Raw genomic sequence first — 18815 nt, 5'->3', positions numbered from 1 at the left:
ATGTTAGAGTAAAGCTAAATCTGTGCGTCCAGGTAAACTAAGTAAAAAAAACAAATAAAAAGTCTCCATGTTCCACGGTAAAACTACCGTCATTTACGAAAATTATCGTAAAATTACGGGTATTTTACTGCGCCTTTTTGTAAAACTACGTAATTTTACATCCATTCTAATAAAAGTATTGAAATTTACAAATATACAGGTGGTAGGTATTACAAATACTTTAAACAGTGTAGATTATATTATAAAAATAATGTAATATTACATAATGATACTTCAGGTTTGCCTGCTTAACAAAGCATCAAGTTCTCGGCGTCTTAGACCTCCACTGCTAATTACGTTGGTAGTTCATGTCACAACTACGAGATGCGAACCTGACTTATGAGGATGCACAGGAGCTGGCAGCCGACCGAGATGCCTGGAGGATCTTTGTGAACAACATATGCTCCAACTAGGTAGCGGACATGGAATGATGATGACGATGATGACTTTTGGTAGGTCAACTATCAAATAATTAGTAGAAAGTTAGTGCTAATAGCGCTTTTCCGCTTTTTTGATAAAATGTATTTGATGTTCAAACGTATATCTTGGAAAGTATTGATCCTACGAAAAAAACAATTATTACGATTTTTAAGTAAATTTTATTTTCTCAGACTTTTGTATATTTTTTTTCTATAAAACCTTCAGGGACGTAATTATACACAAAAAACTGATTTTAAGCACTATTTTTTCAAAATCGTGGCATGAGCGGTGGTCGTTCAAGGTCACATACTTAAGGTTTTACTAAGGACCCTATGTCCACCGATCCTGTTAGGTTTCAAAACATAATAACCCTTTTTATAATAAAAAGTTAAAAAAGTACATACCGAATGACCTTGAACGTCCCATACTTTTAATAAATCTCGACAACCACCCGATGGATCTAAACCTGTTTATTGCAGTCATGCAAAGTGTTCTAAAACAAAGCTTCTCGTATATGTAATATCTTTTAAAAATAAAAATAAGTACGTCAAATTCGTTTCTTACCGAAAAATACCGTATTTTACCAAAATCTGGTAAAATTCCCGTAAAATACCGCGGTTATTTTACCGCCTTTCATCTCTAAGTATGACAGGCAATTATGTACATGGCCATAAACCATTGCCAATGACCTAGGGCAATACTTCTATAACTATCACTATAGTGAAAATTTTACAAATACAAGCATACGAAGCGACAGAAGATAGGACAAGTAATCAGCGTTGCCAACTTCTATCAAGCAAAAATCGGTAGATTGTAGAGGTGGTAAAAATGTAACTGCTGTTTTAAAACAGTTACCCTCCCTTAAAACTCAAAACATTTTCATGCAAATAAATTAAGCCGTTTGAAAAAAATCACAAACTAAATCACCAGGCACAAAAGTAGCCCCACCGCACTCCATACCATAACTTCAAATATGTATCCACAATACCTACCTACTTGCATAAATATCCCCGGCCCGTCTCCACTCCACCCCACATTCGAGCAGTCCCGTGTCCTTGTCCATCCGTATTTTTAAAACAAAATTTCAAACAGCATGAAGTCGTTACCGTTGTAAAAAAAACGCCAAAAACTGAAGGTATTTCCACAACGGAGTAGCAAATTAAACTGAACCAGTTGTAAGGCATTTTTGAAGAACGCGAAAACTATACTGTTCTAAAAAATGCAAGCATTCACCGTTTTAAATAAACTGCGTTTCAAAGAAACCCCGTTTAAATTTTACTGGGTGTTGTTTTTTATGTTTTTGACCCATCCATCGATTTCGGTAGACGGGTAGATTGCTCACAAATCAGTACATCTACCGAAAAATCGGTAAGGTTGGCTACGTCCTTAGAGTATAAAGGCTACGCCGCAAGTAATAGTGGAAGCAGTATACAAACACGCACATTCACAAAAACACAAACATTCACAAAAACACAATTAAATCTTATAGGCACAGCAACACCAACTAGATAAAGTAGGCATTGGAAATAGTAGGTATAATAATAGGTATATATTGTTAGAGTGATAATTCTCTAGAGAAGCTCTTAAGCTCTATTGCATAAAACAAAAACGTGCCAAATTTTTTGTTTAGTTTTAGTTTGGTTTTTAGTTTAACAACAAACGTGTAAAATACGGTTTTGGTTTACGCTAGCAGTTTTCAATTCAAGTACCTACGGCCCGTAGTATTGCTGTAATATGTAGCTAAGTTTGTGGTCACTAATCATAGAACAGAACGGTTTTTCTCCGTATGGGTGACTCTATTAGGTTATTACTCTAAAGTGTATATTGGTGAAAAGCGACCCAAGGCCATAGACATAACCTCTATAACTCCATATATATTTAGTCTATGGACATAGTCTAAATATTTACGACAGAGTGACAGATGCGTGACCGTGCGTGACAGCATGTGACAGATCGTAACAGGTGATGGCAATAAGTTAAGCAAATTTGAGTTTTCATTGTTTATAATGTAGTTATTGATAGAAAAAATAATATTTTACATAAATTCATAGTCATTTGTGATGTTTCATTAACATCGTGACCGCAAACTATGTAATACTCCGTACATAACACAAATTTGATTTTTAAAGATTTTGATTTTGGTATTAAAAGTGTAAAAATATTATTGCAGAGTGATTTGAGCGGGATAAAATTGATGTTAGTTTAATATTCTTTGGTGAGTGCAATAATTTCCAGTTTTGTTAAAGTCAGATTTTTCCACAAATAAGTTTTCAGTACCTTTTCACTTTTATATTCTAATTTTAACACTATTGATCAATTACATATTATATCAATGCCATTGACATCATAGTTCTACATTATCTCTGATTGACATTACTGATATCAACAGAATTTCCAACATTCAACAAAGGATAATCATCCGTTTCATAGTATACTTACTAATACTTACTTACTAATGGAAAAAAATATTTATGAAGAAAAAAACATATCAAAATTTAAAATAATGGTCAAGACATATGTGATAAACAATTTATAAATTAAATATATTTGCAATGTTATTATTAGAACACACAAAACAATATGTATGATATGTGTGCCCTATTTTAAGATTTAAATAATAAAATAATAATAATAATAATAATACACTACACAACACTACATAGTATACGCTAAAACGAAATAATTTGTTTTTTTTTTGTATTCTAGAACATTTTAAATTTAACCTACATAAATTTTCATAGTATTTTTATTTGTATGTAAATTTTATAGCTTACTTGTTTTTTATTGAAATTTCCAGTAAATATTTTATTGCTGCCATTAACACATGGATAATGATCGAGTCCTGGGACAAAACAATATTGTTTTTTCCTACATGTAAACGGCAAAAAATTCATTCCTTTTTTTTTCCTTTACCATTTGTTTATATTTGTTTAATTAATTTATTCTCTTATTTATTATTTTTTTAAGAATATTATATATATGTCAGTTATTTCTTCATTGTTTTATGAAAATAAAATACATTGGAACTTCTATATTTGTCATTGTCTGTTACTGGCGGTCTAACGAATATAGAATATGACAAATATGGAAACAATTTTTCTCTTTAGAATTAACTGAAATTCAATCAATCTGTTTCCAACTCCTCAAAATGGTACAAAAATGAAAAAAAATAGTTTAAACTTGAAGTGGAAGAGGAGGGAGGTTAATGTTAAGAACAAAATTTACTATCGATTAAAACAGCCAATGTTTATTCCAATTCTGATCATGGGGTCGCAACGCCAGTACTGGCCATGGTAGTGACTTCGAATAAAAAAAATATCATGTTAAATACTAACGAATATGGGAGTTGACAAATATAGGGATTCCATTCTATGTTTTTTTTTGTTATTTGGTAAAACTGGCTCTGCACTATTCAGCCTTTTTACTGGAATTGAAAATGATTACTTCTTGCGGTGCTTTGTCAGGTCCCCCCCGACATCAGCGATCTCTATAGCAAAAGCATCTCGGTTCTGCTCTTCTCTTATATTCCGCAGCCAGGACAACTCCTTATTGGATATAGGGTTCGCGAGATAGTAATGTTGCCGGTGGAATGAATTATTATATTGCAACGTGTTTTTCATACAAGATAACATTCTAGCAACGTAAATGACTTGAAAAGTTTATCTATTGCTCCATATAAAGAGGTTTTGGCTGAATTACAAAATAAAACTATATTCGGAAACCAAGATGAAAATTTGGAAAGTGAATAGAATTTTTGGCCCATTAGAAAAAAAGGGTTAGGCCAATAATACACCGTGTTTCAACACTGTCACATCTGAAACCACGATGATCGGTATTACGTAAGACATATTGGCATATTAAAAAAAATATATACGTCAAAATCATTTTTTTTTTTTCAAATATTTATTTTATTTTTATTTAGTCTTAAAATAGTACAAACATAATAAATTAATGTCCTAATATTAACTTATATCTAATTATTATTAAAACATATACTAATTATTAACAATATTGAAAAAAATGGTTGCTTACTTCTGCCTGGGAGAAACCAGGAATGCGGAAAGGGTGTCTCGCGAATGTGCGACGCATCTGACATCCCCCTCCACACTCCTCACTCTGCAATTTTTTAATAGGAATATTTTTTTTAGTTTATAATTTTATTGTGTGAACTAAGTAACATATTTTAATTTGTTTTAAATTAATTTATTGAAATCTACAGTCATATAATACAATAATATGGTTATAATATAATAGATACTTAATACTATACTAAAAATGATTTCAAACTTATAATAACAATATGCGTAATGTGTCATAAATAAAGTTATATTTTACAAGAATAGAATTTGAAAAACTATAAATGAAATGTTTGTACATATTTACCTTTGTAAATTAAAAGTAAAAATAATAAACCTACACTCAAATATGTAAAATTACAAATATTAATTGCAATTTTTATTATGTTTTGTATACAATTTTATTTATTAAACGTATCCTTCAGAACTTGAACTTTGAGAATGAAATTGTTATATTTGTGTGTATAAGTATGTAATACAAAACAAATCGGTCTAACTTATGCATAATACAATTTCATTATTTGACTAAAAGGGTTTTTTCCACTTTTTTCTAATCAATGTGAACACAGATATGAAACAAGAAATAAAATGAAGTAAGGCTACCATTTCGTAAGAAAATAAATACACAGAACTCGTTGATGCACCGAGCTATACAGTTATATTATAAGGAAATACCATTAGAAATAAGAGAACAAAAAAATATTATTTCATTTAAATGTAAGTTAAAAAAAACATTTTTTAGCAGATACGTTAGTTTTTAAAAAGTAATCTTGTTCGAGTTAGAATTTTTTAGTTTATAGAAGTTTTTTTTTTAAGCATACATATATTGTTTAGAAATGTTAATAATTAGTATATGTTTTTATAATAATTAGATATAAATTAATATTAGGACATTCATATATTATGTTTGTACTATTTTAAGACTAAATAAATATAAAATATTTCTGAAATTCGCTTAGCGTGATTTCTATATAATGCAGTATGAATAATCTGATTTGTATTAATTCCGAATTTCTTATAGTGCAGTTTCCATATTACACCGAGGGTTGACTGTACAGTCACTAGATTTCCAAGTCTCATTGTATTTTAAAATAATTTGATACATACACACAGCCCCCATAGATTACTGATTACATTTCAGTTTATCATTCTGTGTACTACACTTATCAGTAAATAAACATTTATTTTCTACTCAACCCTTGAAAACCCGGTTTGTTGTATGTTTATTTTATCATTTATAGTAAAAATTTGAAGAGAAACATTCTCTAAAAGATTTTTTTAAAGTATGACAAGATTGATTTCTCTTTTACATTTAAGAACAAACACAGATATTATTTGACAATCATTGTTATATATTTTGATACTGATTTAGTATCATGGCACTAACATTGATTTAATTACTGAAAATACTATGTTTTTAAGTATTAAATACATAAATATAAATACTAGAGCACCGATGAAGAATCTCCTCTTTCCTTACCTTTTTACCCCTTCTACTCTTCATAGTATAGTGAGATATTTAGTCAATTGAAAACAAAAAAATATAAATATGAACCTTTATTTTTTGTTTTATAATGAAGATATTATTATAAACCTATGATACATTCGTGTTCCACTGATTTTATCAATTTGAATGGTTTGGGTTGGTAGGAAGAAATTTCCTTAAGGCAATATGCCCGCTCTTATGCATATGTATGTAAACTGTAGGTGTATATAAAGTGTTTAAATAAATAAAAATACAGTTCTGTGTGTGAAATAGAACCATAATCCTGGACGAGTGTTTTCGACTCGACGTCTACTCTTAGATAAAAATCCTAAAAACGGAAATGGAGGAGTGAAAAGTCAGTCTCGTAGAAGAGTGGTTGGCGTGTTCCCCTACCATGCTTGAGGTCCTGGGTTCAATTCCTGGGAGGATCAACTTGAAATATTAGTTCATAAGATGGTTTTACACTGCAATATTTGACTGACTTCTCAAGAGAAGGTTACTTTAAATTTAGGTAGAAAGTTTGCTTAGTCGGACTTGGTTTCCTAGTCTACCGATGAGCCAATGAACGTATCTTATGTTTTCATATAAATCATTTGAGTTTGCTACTAACACAAACAAAATTGTTATGTTTACTTGGTTCATCAACAGACATTAACACGTTATTGAACATTTGAACACCGTACAACTAATTTCATTCTTGCAATACCAAATTGTAATAGGCGTGTTTTGGGATTGGTTATAAAAAGGGTCATGGCCATAGATTAAAGTTATATACTGTAAGTTATGGCATTCTATTACAATATTGTGGTTGTTTTTAAAGTTAAACTGTGAGAGGAAGGCCACAAGAACATCAAAGCCCTTGGTCAATTACAAGTTTCTCTTTTTTGACAGACCATACATCTGATATATTGTATTCTTGAATTTACGGTTCATTGACTTAATATTCCGCAGCACACTTTCCATTATATCTTTATTGAAGGTCTTTAATACATGACCTTTTAAATAATCAAAGATCTTAGCAAAAATATCTTACTATTACTTCACACTTTACAATATAATTAATGCAATTTTTCGGAATGTTAGTAGAAAAGTTAGGGTAAAATCATTTTTAATATTTTTATGTATACGAGAATAATATCTCAAGCTTTTTCACTTCACTAAAATCAACAAATTGAAGAAAAATGCATGTTTCAACTTGAGGCAGAGTGGTGAGTATAAAACAGTGTTAAGTTGTCATGACTAAATGCATAGACTTCCATATTCCATTCTTACAATGGTTCCCCATTTCTGTTGAGATATCAAAAAACTATATAATTATTTTTATTAAAACAATTTGTGCATTAAATTAAGTAAATTTATAAAAACTGTAAAAACATTTTGATTATATTTTTTAATCACTTTTTTTCAGATTATTGAAAAACGATAATAAGTAAACACCAAAGGGTTAGCTGTGTTGAATTACGTAATTGTTTGTGGTATTATTTAATTTGATATAAATATAAGAGTAGCATTGAATTATACACAGATAATAACAACATGGCATCGAGCACGCAGCGTGAAAAAATTGGTATTATTGGCAGGTAATTATTTTTCATACATTCTTGTATTGTATTTAAATAGAAAAAATTATACACTTTGAAAATATTGATTTAAAAAAAAAAGGATAAAATTAGACTAAATGCAGTTGCAATGCTATTCCTCAGGCGAATGTGTATTGCAACTATGTAATATGGGTGCACAAATGTCATGATCTGTGCATTATGTAGGACTGAGATAAACATTATCAACAAAATCATGAAAGGAGTTCTGCCTTAGTTCGGACATGTACAGCGAATGGACGGCGAAAGAACGGCTAAAAAGATTTACCAGGCAAATTTTGATAGATGCAGATATCGAGAAAGACATAGCATGACAAATCAAACAAATACTTGAGGATGGACTTGTCAAAAGTCAGAATACTCAGATACAGAATACATGAGAAGATGTATGAATGTAGAGGAAATAAGGTCTGTATACAAAGACAGAGTGATCTGACATTCTACCCTCATTCTGCATACCCCTATGGGAAAACAGTGAATGTTCGTTTTTTGAAAAAAGAAACATGATATGTTTGCACAACCAGTTTTTTTTTTAACATGAATGTAAGGTGATTAGTTTTGCATTTCAAATCCAGTTCACAGACTACGAAATATCAAGTGAAAATGACTTCTTTAAATACATATGTCATATTGACCTTACTGGGAATCAAGCCTGGGCCTTTGTTGGTGTGTATTTTGTATATAAATACATTCTAATAAAGCATTCTCCATGTGCGCTATAGCATTCAAAATACCGCCCCTAGTACCTCAGGCATGGTATCCAAAAGCTCTAATCAACCACGAGGCAGACTTATCTCCGCTCAACTTACTTTTTCGGGATTTTTACCTGAGAGTAGCCATCGAGCCTTTGTATTTTTAATTGTATAATGAATACCCGTTTTACTATAATTTTGCACTGCGTATAAAAATGTATGCCTTAAAACAGGTTGTACTTAGTTAAGCAGACTACACAAAATCCAGATAAATCTATTTCCACAAAAATGTTGTACAGTAAAGTAATTGTTATGTTTTGTTAGAAAACCATTTTTATTATTCCACAAAGACATATAATAATTATTTCCTTTTCTTAGCGGTTTGATTGGCCGCTCCTGGTCGATGCTGTTTGCTTCGGTTGGATATCAAATTGTCATATTTGATATTTTACCCGAGCAAATCGAATCTGCCCTCTCTGATATTCGGAAACAATTAACAACTCTTCAAGACAAGGGACTCCTCAGAGGCAAATTATCTGCCGATCAACAGTTCAACTGCATTAAAGGTAATATTTTCTCTCATTGGTTTCAACTCATTCCTAAAAAATGTAATGTTATGTAGGATAAACTGGATAGTGTTATTGTGAAATCAAAATTCCCATATTAAATTGAAGCAGTAGAAAGTACTTCTTATTCAGTCCTAATATTGAAAACTTTAGACTACCCTAGAATACCTAAAAAAGTTCAATAATGATATTTTAGTACCGTTCAATTAAAACACTGTTGATAATTTATTTTTTTACTTGCTGCCTCATAAATTGCATTACTTATAAAAATAAGATGTAATTAAATAAATAAAAACAACTTTGTTTTTAACCACTTTTTTTTTCTACTGACCGGTTTCAAAGCTATACAAACTTCTTGATCAAGATACACTTAAATAATGACTCTATCAGTATTATGCTGCGTATGAAACTAATAAATCAAGTCTTTTTTTCTTGTGAGGGTGGGAAGCATAATGTGAGATAGATACGCTCAAAACTAGACAGGAATGGACTAAAGGAAAATTGTTTATTTGGTTTTTTTTTCTTTCTTATTTGAATCGCTTTTATAATTTCTAAGATTTCCAAGTAGTTTTTTTTCAAGATTTCCATCAATACTGTAACACTGTGTAACCTGTTTTTTTTTTAACAAAAATGTTTTATTACAGTAAATTTGTTGTAGGGACTAAGAGCCATTCGTTTTAAATTATTGCCATTTTGACTCTAAATTAAATAATGATAGTTTTTCCGATACTCCAGCGGTATTTGAAATTTTGAGTAATATATTGACAGAACGGTTTTTAGGTTCCCCTGCCAAAAAATTAAATTGATAATTACACGGTATTGCAGTAGTTGTCCCGCCTCGTGGTGTAGTGGTCAGCGCATTTGCCTACCAAGAAATATTTATTTAAAAAGGTGTTTTTACGCTAGAATATTTTATAGTTCCTGGACTGGTACCTGAAGCGTAAGACTGATCATCTTACCTTCATGTAACACAAATGATGAAGATACACTGCGATTGGTGTACCAATGCAGTGCCCTATAGAAAAGGAATGATGATGATGCAGTATCATTGACAATATATATTATTCAATTGACCTTAGTGGTCAAATAAAAAAAATAATTAACTATGGTTTCAAAACGTACCCGTCTCTTTGTCAGGACACGCACTACACCAACTTACAAATACAAAATTATACTTTTACCTTTACCATCACTGTAGTATACATAGTATTTACAGACAAATACATAAATTACCATCATGGTGTTAGCATCCCCTTTAACCCCTCATGTAATTTATGTATTTTTTCATAAATACTATGTATACTACGGTGATGGTAAAGGTGAAAGTGTATTCAAGTATTTGCATGTTGGTGTAGTGAGTGTCCTGATGAAGAGACGGGTACGTCTCGAAACCAGTAGACACATAAAGTCGGTAAGTGATTGTATACTAGTATTAGATCCAATGAATCATTTACAAATGTGTTGTGTTTCAAAAAAAATTATACTGAGCCACATTGTGTTACTCTAATACCCGTATGCAGAGACAAACCTTAAGGTGAGGAAAGTACATTCTATTGTCTTCACCTTCGGGTTATTCTCTGCATTTGAGATTAGAATGTACTTTTCTCACCTTAAGTTTTGTCTCTGCATACGGGTATAAGATGTTTGTGATTTTTTATTATTTATATGAAATATTATTATCGTAAAAAAAGGTGCTTTCAATTTTTATCACTACATATCATACCATTTCTGGATACGCCCATTACTCAACCGGTAACAGTAATACTATTGCCATAGTGATAATTATTATCACTCACTACTTGAATGGCGTTAATATCTTAATATCCTGTCTAATTATATCGTATTTTACAAATATATATTAATTGCTTTAACGAAAGAAATCAAATATATGTATGAAGACAAATATTATCTATATATTATATTATTTGAATCGGGTTGTGGTCCAGTGGCCAGTGTTGCGGAATCACGGATCAGAGGTCCAAAGTTCGAACCGTACTCTACCCCAACTTGATTTCCATTTTCTAATAGTGAGTTATTTACAACTCGTTGAAAATGGCCCCAAAAATCTAAATATTTGGGTAAATACTTAGAACGCAAATGTTTCCTTTTTTAAAAAAAAAGTGTGACTACTAAACTTGGCAACCGAAATGGCTCAAAATTAGACAGCAGATAGACTATCACTCCCTCTCACTTCTGTTCACTATACTTCATAGTCTTAGCGCTCCTATATACCTTCGTGAAAAATTTAAACGCTTATCAGTTCATGGTTTACCTCTTTGTTCTCATTCTCAAACCACAATTCCTCTTTCTTCTATAACTCATATAGTGTCCATGCGGCTCCACTGTGGAATTATCATCTATCCACCATCAAAGATGTTACTACAGTATCTCTGTTTTAATCACGTCTGAAGAAACATCTCCTTTCTCTTCCTTAATCTCTCCTCCTTTTCTCTTTTTTCCTTTTTCCCCTTGAGTAATAGTATTGATTTAAGGTAATTTATACACAAATACAGTTATTTCTGTTTTTATATATCTTTAGCTCTTTTATTTTTATTTTCTATCGAATATACTTGGTAACTTAAATTATAAAAATAAAACTTATTTTATTGGTTGGTTGGAAGAAAAACAAGCCCGCCAATGTACAATTAACATTATGTACAAAAAGTTTAATAAATAGAATAAAACAATTACTTACATATCTACCGTTAAAAGGCTAAGTGACTGATGCACCACTATAGCCAAATCGAGTTATATTATATCACTTTTTTTGAATTTTACATTGCGTGGTATAAGCCGAGGTGGATATCGGACATAAATTTTGGCGTTTATATAAAAAACACGCTTGTAACAGCGTTCATAAAATCAATGGATTTATATTACAAAATTTTACTTATTTTTACAAATTGTTGTTAATTTTTAGTATTCATCCTAACTTGTCCCAATAGTTTTACAGGTCCTGTCTTACCTTCATTGTTTTTAATTAATTCAAAATAAAAAAGGTATGCTCATTTTTCACTTTAAAAATCTTAAATTGACTCCTGCAAAGTTTACTTTATGGTGCATCTCTCATTTAGCCTTTTTACTGGCATTATTTATTCTTTCTTTTGACTTTTACTGATAAAATTTAACTTAAAAACATGTTTTTAGAATATTTGTTATTACTTTACCTTGTGTTTGTTCTCAAGATAAAATGGAGTAAAAACATATCAAAAGTTTACCCCAAGAAAAAGATTGGTGATTTAGATTTTCTTTTTTTTATTAACTACATGTTCATATGTCTATACCGTTAGTTTTCCATTTTGGACTCTTTTTACATTAAAAAAAATTACTCGTATGTACATTGTAATTGACAGGTGTGCTGTAATGTACATATAAATTTAAAATAAATAAATATAAGCAATCTTGTGCAAACACTCTCATAGTTACTATTATTTTCCATGTTCTACTTATATGTAGGTTATCTGGTTTCTTGCATAATTATACTTAGGTATTCTTATAATGTTAAGCAAATTTGCCGCAATTAGCGACTTCTTTTATATTGATAATGTGGTGACATTCTTTCATATATTACATCTGTAAGTTACCGACTTTATTTATTAAATGCTCGGCCTTGAAAACTGATGACAAAAAATATTGGTAAACTAAACCTAATTGTAATCAACGCTAGAAAAAATAATTAAATGCCATAAAATATGGCTAAATATCTCCATATGGGAGGGTCCGATGTCTTGCAGGGCACCTGCTGGCACAACGCAGGTTTAAACTGTGCAACTCAGTTATAAGCTTAGACTATACCCTGTCTTCGTAATCTATAAGTGTGAAAGCACTACAATAGTTGTGTAACATGACGTGTAATGATCTGAATCATAAATGTATAAAAAACATTTGATTGATTTTTTTACTTATAAGTATGTATGCAAAATTTGTTGAATTTTATCCACAATTTTTTTTTTGTCATATTTTTAAGTAAGTCCATTTGACTAGCATAGTAGGTGAAAAAAAAAACAGATCTTTTCTTGGCCTTTTAATGTTGTTATTTGGTTGTCAATTTTGTTCACTAAACACCCCTTGTTGTTTCATATTTATTTATTCGTTCTTTTACAATTTGTGTAGTACTTTTTTACATAAATGTTCCGTGCCGAAAGATATTGTAAATCAAAAGCTGATATCTATTATAGCTCTTGACATATACTATAAATTTAATTTTAGGATCATTAAGTCTTCAGGACACAATGAAAGGAGCGCTTTTTGTACAAGAATGTATTCCTGAAAATATTGACTGGAAGAAAAAGCTTTACAAAGATATTGATTCCATCGTAGACAATAAAACCATAATTTCAAGTTCTACCAGTACTTTTGTTCCATCACTGTTTTCTGAGAACATGAAGCACAGATCCCAGGTAGGCACATATTTATGTTATTATATGTACATACAATTATTACTTTGACTGTCTAGTCAAGGTAAGGAACCCTGTTCTAAGACAGTCGAAAAGATATTATTTTATTAGCTAAATACATAATATTATGTAATATAGATAGGTATATATGAAAAACAATATTTTTATAAAAAAGTGGTTACATAATGAAGTAATAAAGAACTTAAAAAATTTACCTGTATAAAATATCAATTCAAACAAGAATACGTAGTGGCCATCTATCTGCTATCATCAACCTTTCGGACTCTCCGCAGCCAATTTCGTTAAGGAAAGCGGTCAGTAATCTGGCTTTAATAATTTGGTTTGAGACTCGTACATTTCCACGGTTCTGGCATTATAGTATATATTTTGTTCTATGTAAGAGAAAGTCTCTGTGCAAAAGTAATTCTAACTATTTGTCGAGTCAGATCACTATGAAAAACCCTGAGTATCATAAAAAGAAACTGATGGGTGTCTGTCTCTGTTAGTATAAGTGACCACCACTGCCTTCAGTAAATATTGCTGTCTGATTTATAAAATTCTTTGAATAGAGATTTGGGCACATAGCATAGAATTAAGAATAGTCCAGAAGGAGCGTAGAATCATATTTGAATACATCGGACTGTGTTAAAAAATCCCCCCCACTATGCCCCACTTTCACCGCGCGCATTCGTGATGTCGCCGCGTAATTTTACACGATGGGAAAAAATATAATCATAACACAAATGTAAGGTAAAAAAAAAGCAATCTGTTAATTTCTCTAAAATTTTATTATGCACGCGGAAATATTGATTGACACAACAGAGTAGATAAGTAAAGGGTCATTTTATAAGAGTAATTGAATTAATGAACTTTGAACTTAAAATATAAAACAAATTTTATTTTACATAAAATGGATATTTTTATATCATGTTAAATAGTATTTGTTGTTTAAAAGATAATGTCGGTCAAATGTCCACCACAGAGTTGTTTAATCCGAGGTCCAATTTTCATTAGTTCTCTCATTAGATGAGCAAAGTAGGCTAAAAAAATTTACTACCCTGGCAACACTAAAGAAATATCCATTTTCTTTTCTTAAACAATCTGATAGATGGAAAAATAATTCTATTTTTAAGTAATGTGTTTTCTACTTGCACATTCATTTGCTAATTACACATGAAATGTGATCCCATTCTGTTTTTTTAAGATCGTAGCAGTATTTCTACACTTTAAAAAGACACAACACGCCATAGTTGAATTCAAATCAGGAGTTGCGTACTGAGCGACGTCTACAAAGAAACTAATGGGTCAAAACGTAAAACTACCCATTTATGAGTACTTTAGTCGCCTTCTGTTTGATGCTTGTATGCGGTTTCTAGACTATTCTTAATTCTATGGCACATAGTTCAGCTTTTTATTTTTTTAAATGTATATTACTAATGTTAAAGATAAGTTTTATTTTGAAGATTCAGTTATTTTGCTGGAAAATCATTGAAAGCCTTCATCTTTTCAATCAGCAGTTTGTAGTTTTTACACTACACATTATATTTTTGTAAATTTTTATTATTCATTTAGGCCTTAACATCAAATATAATTCATTGTAAATTCATTCTACAGTGTAAATTGAAAACTGATGCAATCCTTAGCCTTCAACTTCATCTCATTTTGATGCACTAATATGACTTTTATTTACTAGGTGATTGTATCACATCCAGTGAATCCACCTTATTATGTACCGCTGGTGGAAATAGTTCCATCTCCATGGACTAAGCCTGAAGTTGCTGCTAAGACCAGGGAACTTATGGAAGAAATAGGACAAGCTCCGGTATCCCTTTCCAAAGAAATGCCCGGATTTGTTCTCAACAGAATCCAGTAATTAGACTAAAATGTCATTTTTCATTAACAGTTTACCACTTAACAACTGATCTAGATTAATGAATATAAATACGTGTTGCATTTTTTTATAGGTATGCTATATTAAACGAAGTCTGGAGACTTGTATCTGACAAAGTTTTAGATGTGAAAGATATTGATAAGGTCATGTCTGAAGGATTAGGAATGAGATATGCTTTCCTTGGACCACTTGAGACAGCGCACTTGAATGCTGAAGGCATGAAGAGCTATGTGGAAAGGTATTTACTATGCATCATTAATATCCAGCTACTTGTTTTAGCATCAAGTTTTAAAAAAATATTTTGTTCAACATTACAACACAGTACTTAATTGAGATACAGTTGTTTAGACTAACCCCATACAAAATATTTAGGGAATAGAATTGTATCTCGGTATCGTTTAAACATTCATAAAACCATATTTAAGATAAAATAATTCATGTTGTCCACTTTTATTTATATACGCAGCTGTAGGGCCATTTATGTACGTGAAATTTTTAACTAAACAATGAACGATGGCCATTTGACATAATACCTTTCCTTTTAAAAAAACCTTTGAATCATTCTATTATATAATAAATCTGTAGTAATCATTAAAAATGATTTATTAATATAGGAACTATGTACTAGGGATTTTTTATCTGTAATATTTTTTTCTTTATTTGCTATGATGTGCACCAACGGAGTAATTTCATGCTACGGATTTACACAACCTAAGATCAGTATTTTGTACCTGATTTAATATGAATTATTTATACTATCTTATCTCTACTCCGTTCAGTGTTTTCAGTAAATAAACTTATCTCCAAGCATTTATAAATATAACACCAATGATGATAAATAAAGTTGTATTTAAATAAAGTCTTCGTGAGATAAGTTTTGTGATTTTTACCATTATATACATTATGTATTTTATAACTACGTTTATTAATTCATTTTCAAACCCTTTTAAGTGTACAAACATACCTTCACTAAATAACTACATAATATTGACAGTTGTATATCGTCGACAACTCAAATTTGACCACGATTTTTTAAAAACATTAAGGTGACATTTACAATTGTATAATGATTTTTTTTTGTTTTTAGTAGCAATGTTTGAATATATTTACCGCCAAAAGGCGTAACTGAATGACGTAGGCGGTGATATTACATATGCGGCGATTGATTGCTGTCGGCGATATCTATCACAAAATATAATTGGGTTTGCCAGGAATACATCCAGCGTGATATTTTATTATTTTCCTAACTCTCACAACAATGAATAAATTTGAGTTTTTTGAGTTTTAAAATACATACCACTTTTACCTAAAACGATCAATTTACAGGGACTGCAGATTGAACAAACATCTTGCTAGAATGAACATTTCCGAAACTCCTAGATTCAATTCGATTAATTTATTTTGAATAATGCACACATTAAAAACTATAATTTAATACGTTATAATAATAAAAAGACAAAAAATACATAAAGATCTTGTCAAAATAGTAAGATAATTGTGCTCCGGAAAACCCCTTCGGATATATGGAACAGATCAACATCCAGAGCGATGTTCAGCATAGCGGTAGCCCTTCCAACAGGCATAACCATCGGCAGGTTGGTCTTGTATATCGGAATATGAAACAATCTATGCTGACGCTGTCTTAGGTAATTATCAGGAACATACAAACCAATGCTCATCATAATCTCAGAATCGATCATATGCGCAACAATCGATAAAAATGTGTAGTCAAATACACATTCCTTCTAGTCTCTAAACTGTTGTAGCCAAGCATACCCTGGAGAAACTCGGTCGGATAGAGCCAAGGACAATACCCGCATTCTCTCATGTAGATATCTAGATGTAGATTCTGCAGTCCAGATGAGGAAAAACCTATACACATTCTATGTGAATGTGATGCTTTACAGGTCAAACTCTCAAGGATTTTTTGAACAGGAAATACGAAAGTTAGTCTTATTACAGTGCTTATGATGTGTAATGGTGGGTTTAGTTAATTACAGTGTGCGGCAGCTAACTTTGCAGATTTGTATTTGGCGCCAAGCATTAAGGGGGGTCGTAGAAAATTGTGTTTAAGAATTTTTTCATTAGCTGACATTATTATCAGATCAGAAAGAGAGGTTGTATCCTTTTCATGCATGGTAGAAACTTCATCTTTCTCAGCTTTGAAAACATTTATTTTACCAAACGACTTAGAATCCATTACTTTTATTCCAGTAAACCAATTCTGTATATTTGTTTCTGTTGTATCCTTTTCATGCATGGTAGAAACTTCATCTTTCTCAGCTTTGAAAACATTTATTTTACCAAACGACTTAGAATCCATTACTTTTATTCCAGTAAACCAATTCTTTTATTTGTTTCTTACGAAGACGTGAAATATACTCGTGAAATTAATATTGGCTATTAATTATTTGAATTCCGTGATTGAGGTATTAATTTTCCTCTCATAAGCGAAGCAGTTCCTATCTCTATTTTACAACCCCAAACATGAACGTAATAAGGTAAAAAAGTTCAAATTGTATGGCGCATCTGACCTTGTATGTGTCATAAATTGGCACATGGTATACAAAATGCTGGCCACCACTGCTTTAGTGTATTGCATAATTTAAAATTTTAAAAAAGCTTCACTATTCTACTGCAAATTTCTTGGAATCTTACTTGAAATATAGTTATATAAATTTGCATTTAAAGCATATTCCGTATTACCATATAGAAAAAACAGTTAAAAATTGTCGGAGGTTTCCGAGTTATAGAGAAATATGAACAATATAATCGCTGATCAAAGTCACCTTACAATTCAAATGTTGCCCCATTTTACTGTAGCTACTAGCTACAAGGTTAGAGAGAGGGGGAAAAAGCATAGACAACAACATTACTAACATTAAAATAAATGTATGGTTAGTGTACTGTTAAGTGGATTTGTATGATTTAAATAATTACCAACCGAACAAAATGGCTTTTCTGAGACATCGAATATTGCAAACGAAATTTATGAATAAAATTATTGGTTATTAAGACTTTTATAAAAACTAAGAGTCTGAAAATTATGTATGTTAAATCCAATATTCCTCCTGAGTGATAAAACCCTATTGATATTCTTTTTGCTCATGCTTGTTCACTAATAAGTGTATTCCATCGTGATTCTTCGATGTGTTCTACTCTAGTTACTGGTATTTTTACAGTAGGTCGGTGATATGTGTTTTTTCTATTACAAATAACTTTTATATTTGTTAACATCAATTTTTTTCAGGTATGCAAAAACAATATATTCAGTGAGCGAAACTATGGGTCCAACACCTAACATGGATGCTGCAGGATGTGATGAAATTTGCGAGCAGTTAAATCAAATGTGCCCCCTTGATAAACTACAAGACAGGAGAGCGTGGAGAGACGCTTGTCTCACCAAACTATCAATTTTAAAAAATGAAATGAAATAACATTCGCATTCCTTAACAAATTACTGGACGCATAATAGACTAACGATGTGGGCTTTTATGTCCTCATTATAAAAATGATGTATTATTTTATAAAGATATTGGATTACTTACAAACTTCCATTTATGCATAAAAATTTACCACTGAAGATGCGATGTCTTTTTATCTCCATAAAATTAAATATAATATGAGTCACACAATATGAGAACTAATCA

At 30.9% G+C, this 18815-nt stretch overlaps 1 protein-coding gene across 4 annotated transcripts; it reads left to right on the top strand.

The window, feature by feature from the left end:
• Positions 1-2016: 2016 nt before the first annotated feature.
• Positions 2017-18748, top strand: Had1 (beta Hydroxy acid dehydrogenase 1). Of its 4 annotated transcripts, XM_088227388.1 has the most exons (8): positions 2371-2421; positions 2630-2674; positions 7430-7601; positions 8690-8877; positions 13087-13277; positions 14968-15143; positions 15239-15403; positions 18416-18748. In XM_088227388.1, the coding sequence occupies exons 3-8, from the start codon at positions 7558-7560 to the stop codon at positions 18600-18602; spliced, it is 951 nt and encodes a 316-aa protein (XP_088083514.1). In that variant the 5' UTR covers positions 2371-2421; positions 2630-2674; positions 7430-7557; the 3' UTR covers positions 18603-18748. The 4 variants fall into 4 exon arrangements, with proteins under 4 accessions (XP_088083512.1, XP_088083513.1, XP_088083511.1 ...); XM_088227386.1 differs by lacking the exon at positions 2630-2674 and having other exon boundaries at positions 2017-2421; XM_088227387.1 differs by lacking the exon at positions 2630-2674 and having other exon boundaries at positions 2351-2434.
• Positions 18749-18815: the final 67 nt, after the last annotated feature.

The sequence above is a fragment of the Micrasema longulum genome, unplaced genomic scaffold, assembly GCF_059751315.1.
Source record: "Micrasema longulum isolate JH-2025_06_02 unplaced genomic scaffold, ASM5975131v1 h1tg000501l, whole genome shotgun sequence".
Classification (NCBI taxonomy): Eukaryota; Metazoa; Arthropoda; class Insecta; order Trichoptera; family Brachycentridae; genus Micrasema; species Micrasema longulum.
The sequence above is the reverse complement of the archived record's forward strand: the minus strand, read 5'-3'. Positions and strand labels throughout refer to the sequence as shown.

Coding starts and splice junctions, on each gene's coding strand:
- Had1 (XM_088227386.1), top strand. CDS start 7,558: ATGGCATCGAGCACGCAGCGTGAAAAAATTGGTATTATTGGCAG. Junction 8,878..13,086: donor ACAGTTCAACTGCATTAAAG/GTAATATTTTCT, acceptor ATTTAATTTTAG/GATCATTAAGTCTTCAGGAC. Junction 15,404..18,415: donor ATGAAGAGCTATGTGGAAAG/GTATTTACTATG, acceptor AATTTTTTTCAG/GTATGCAAAAACAATATATT.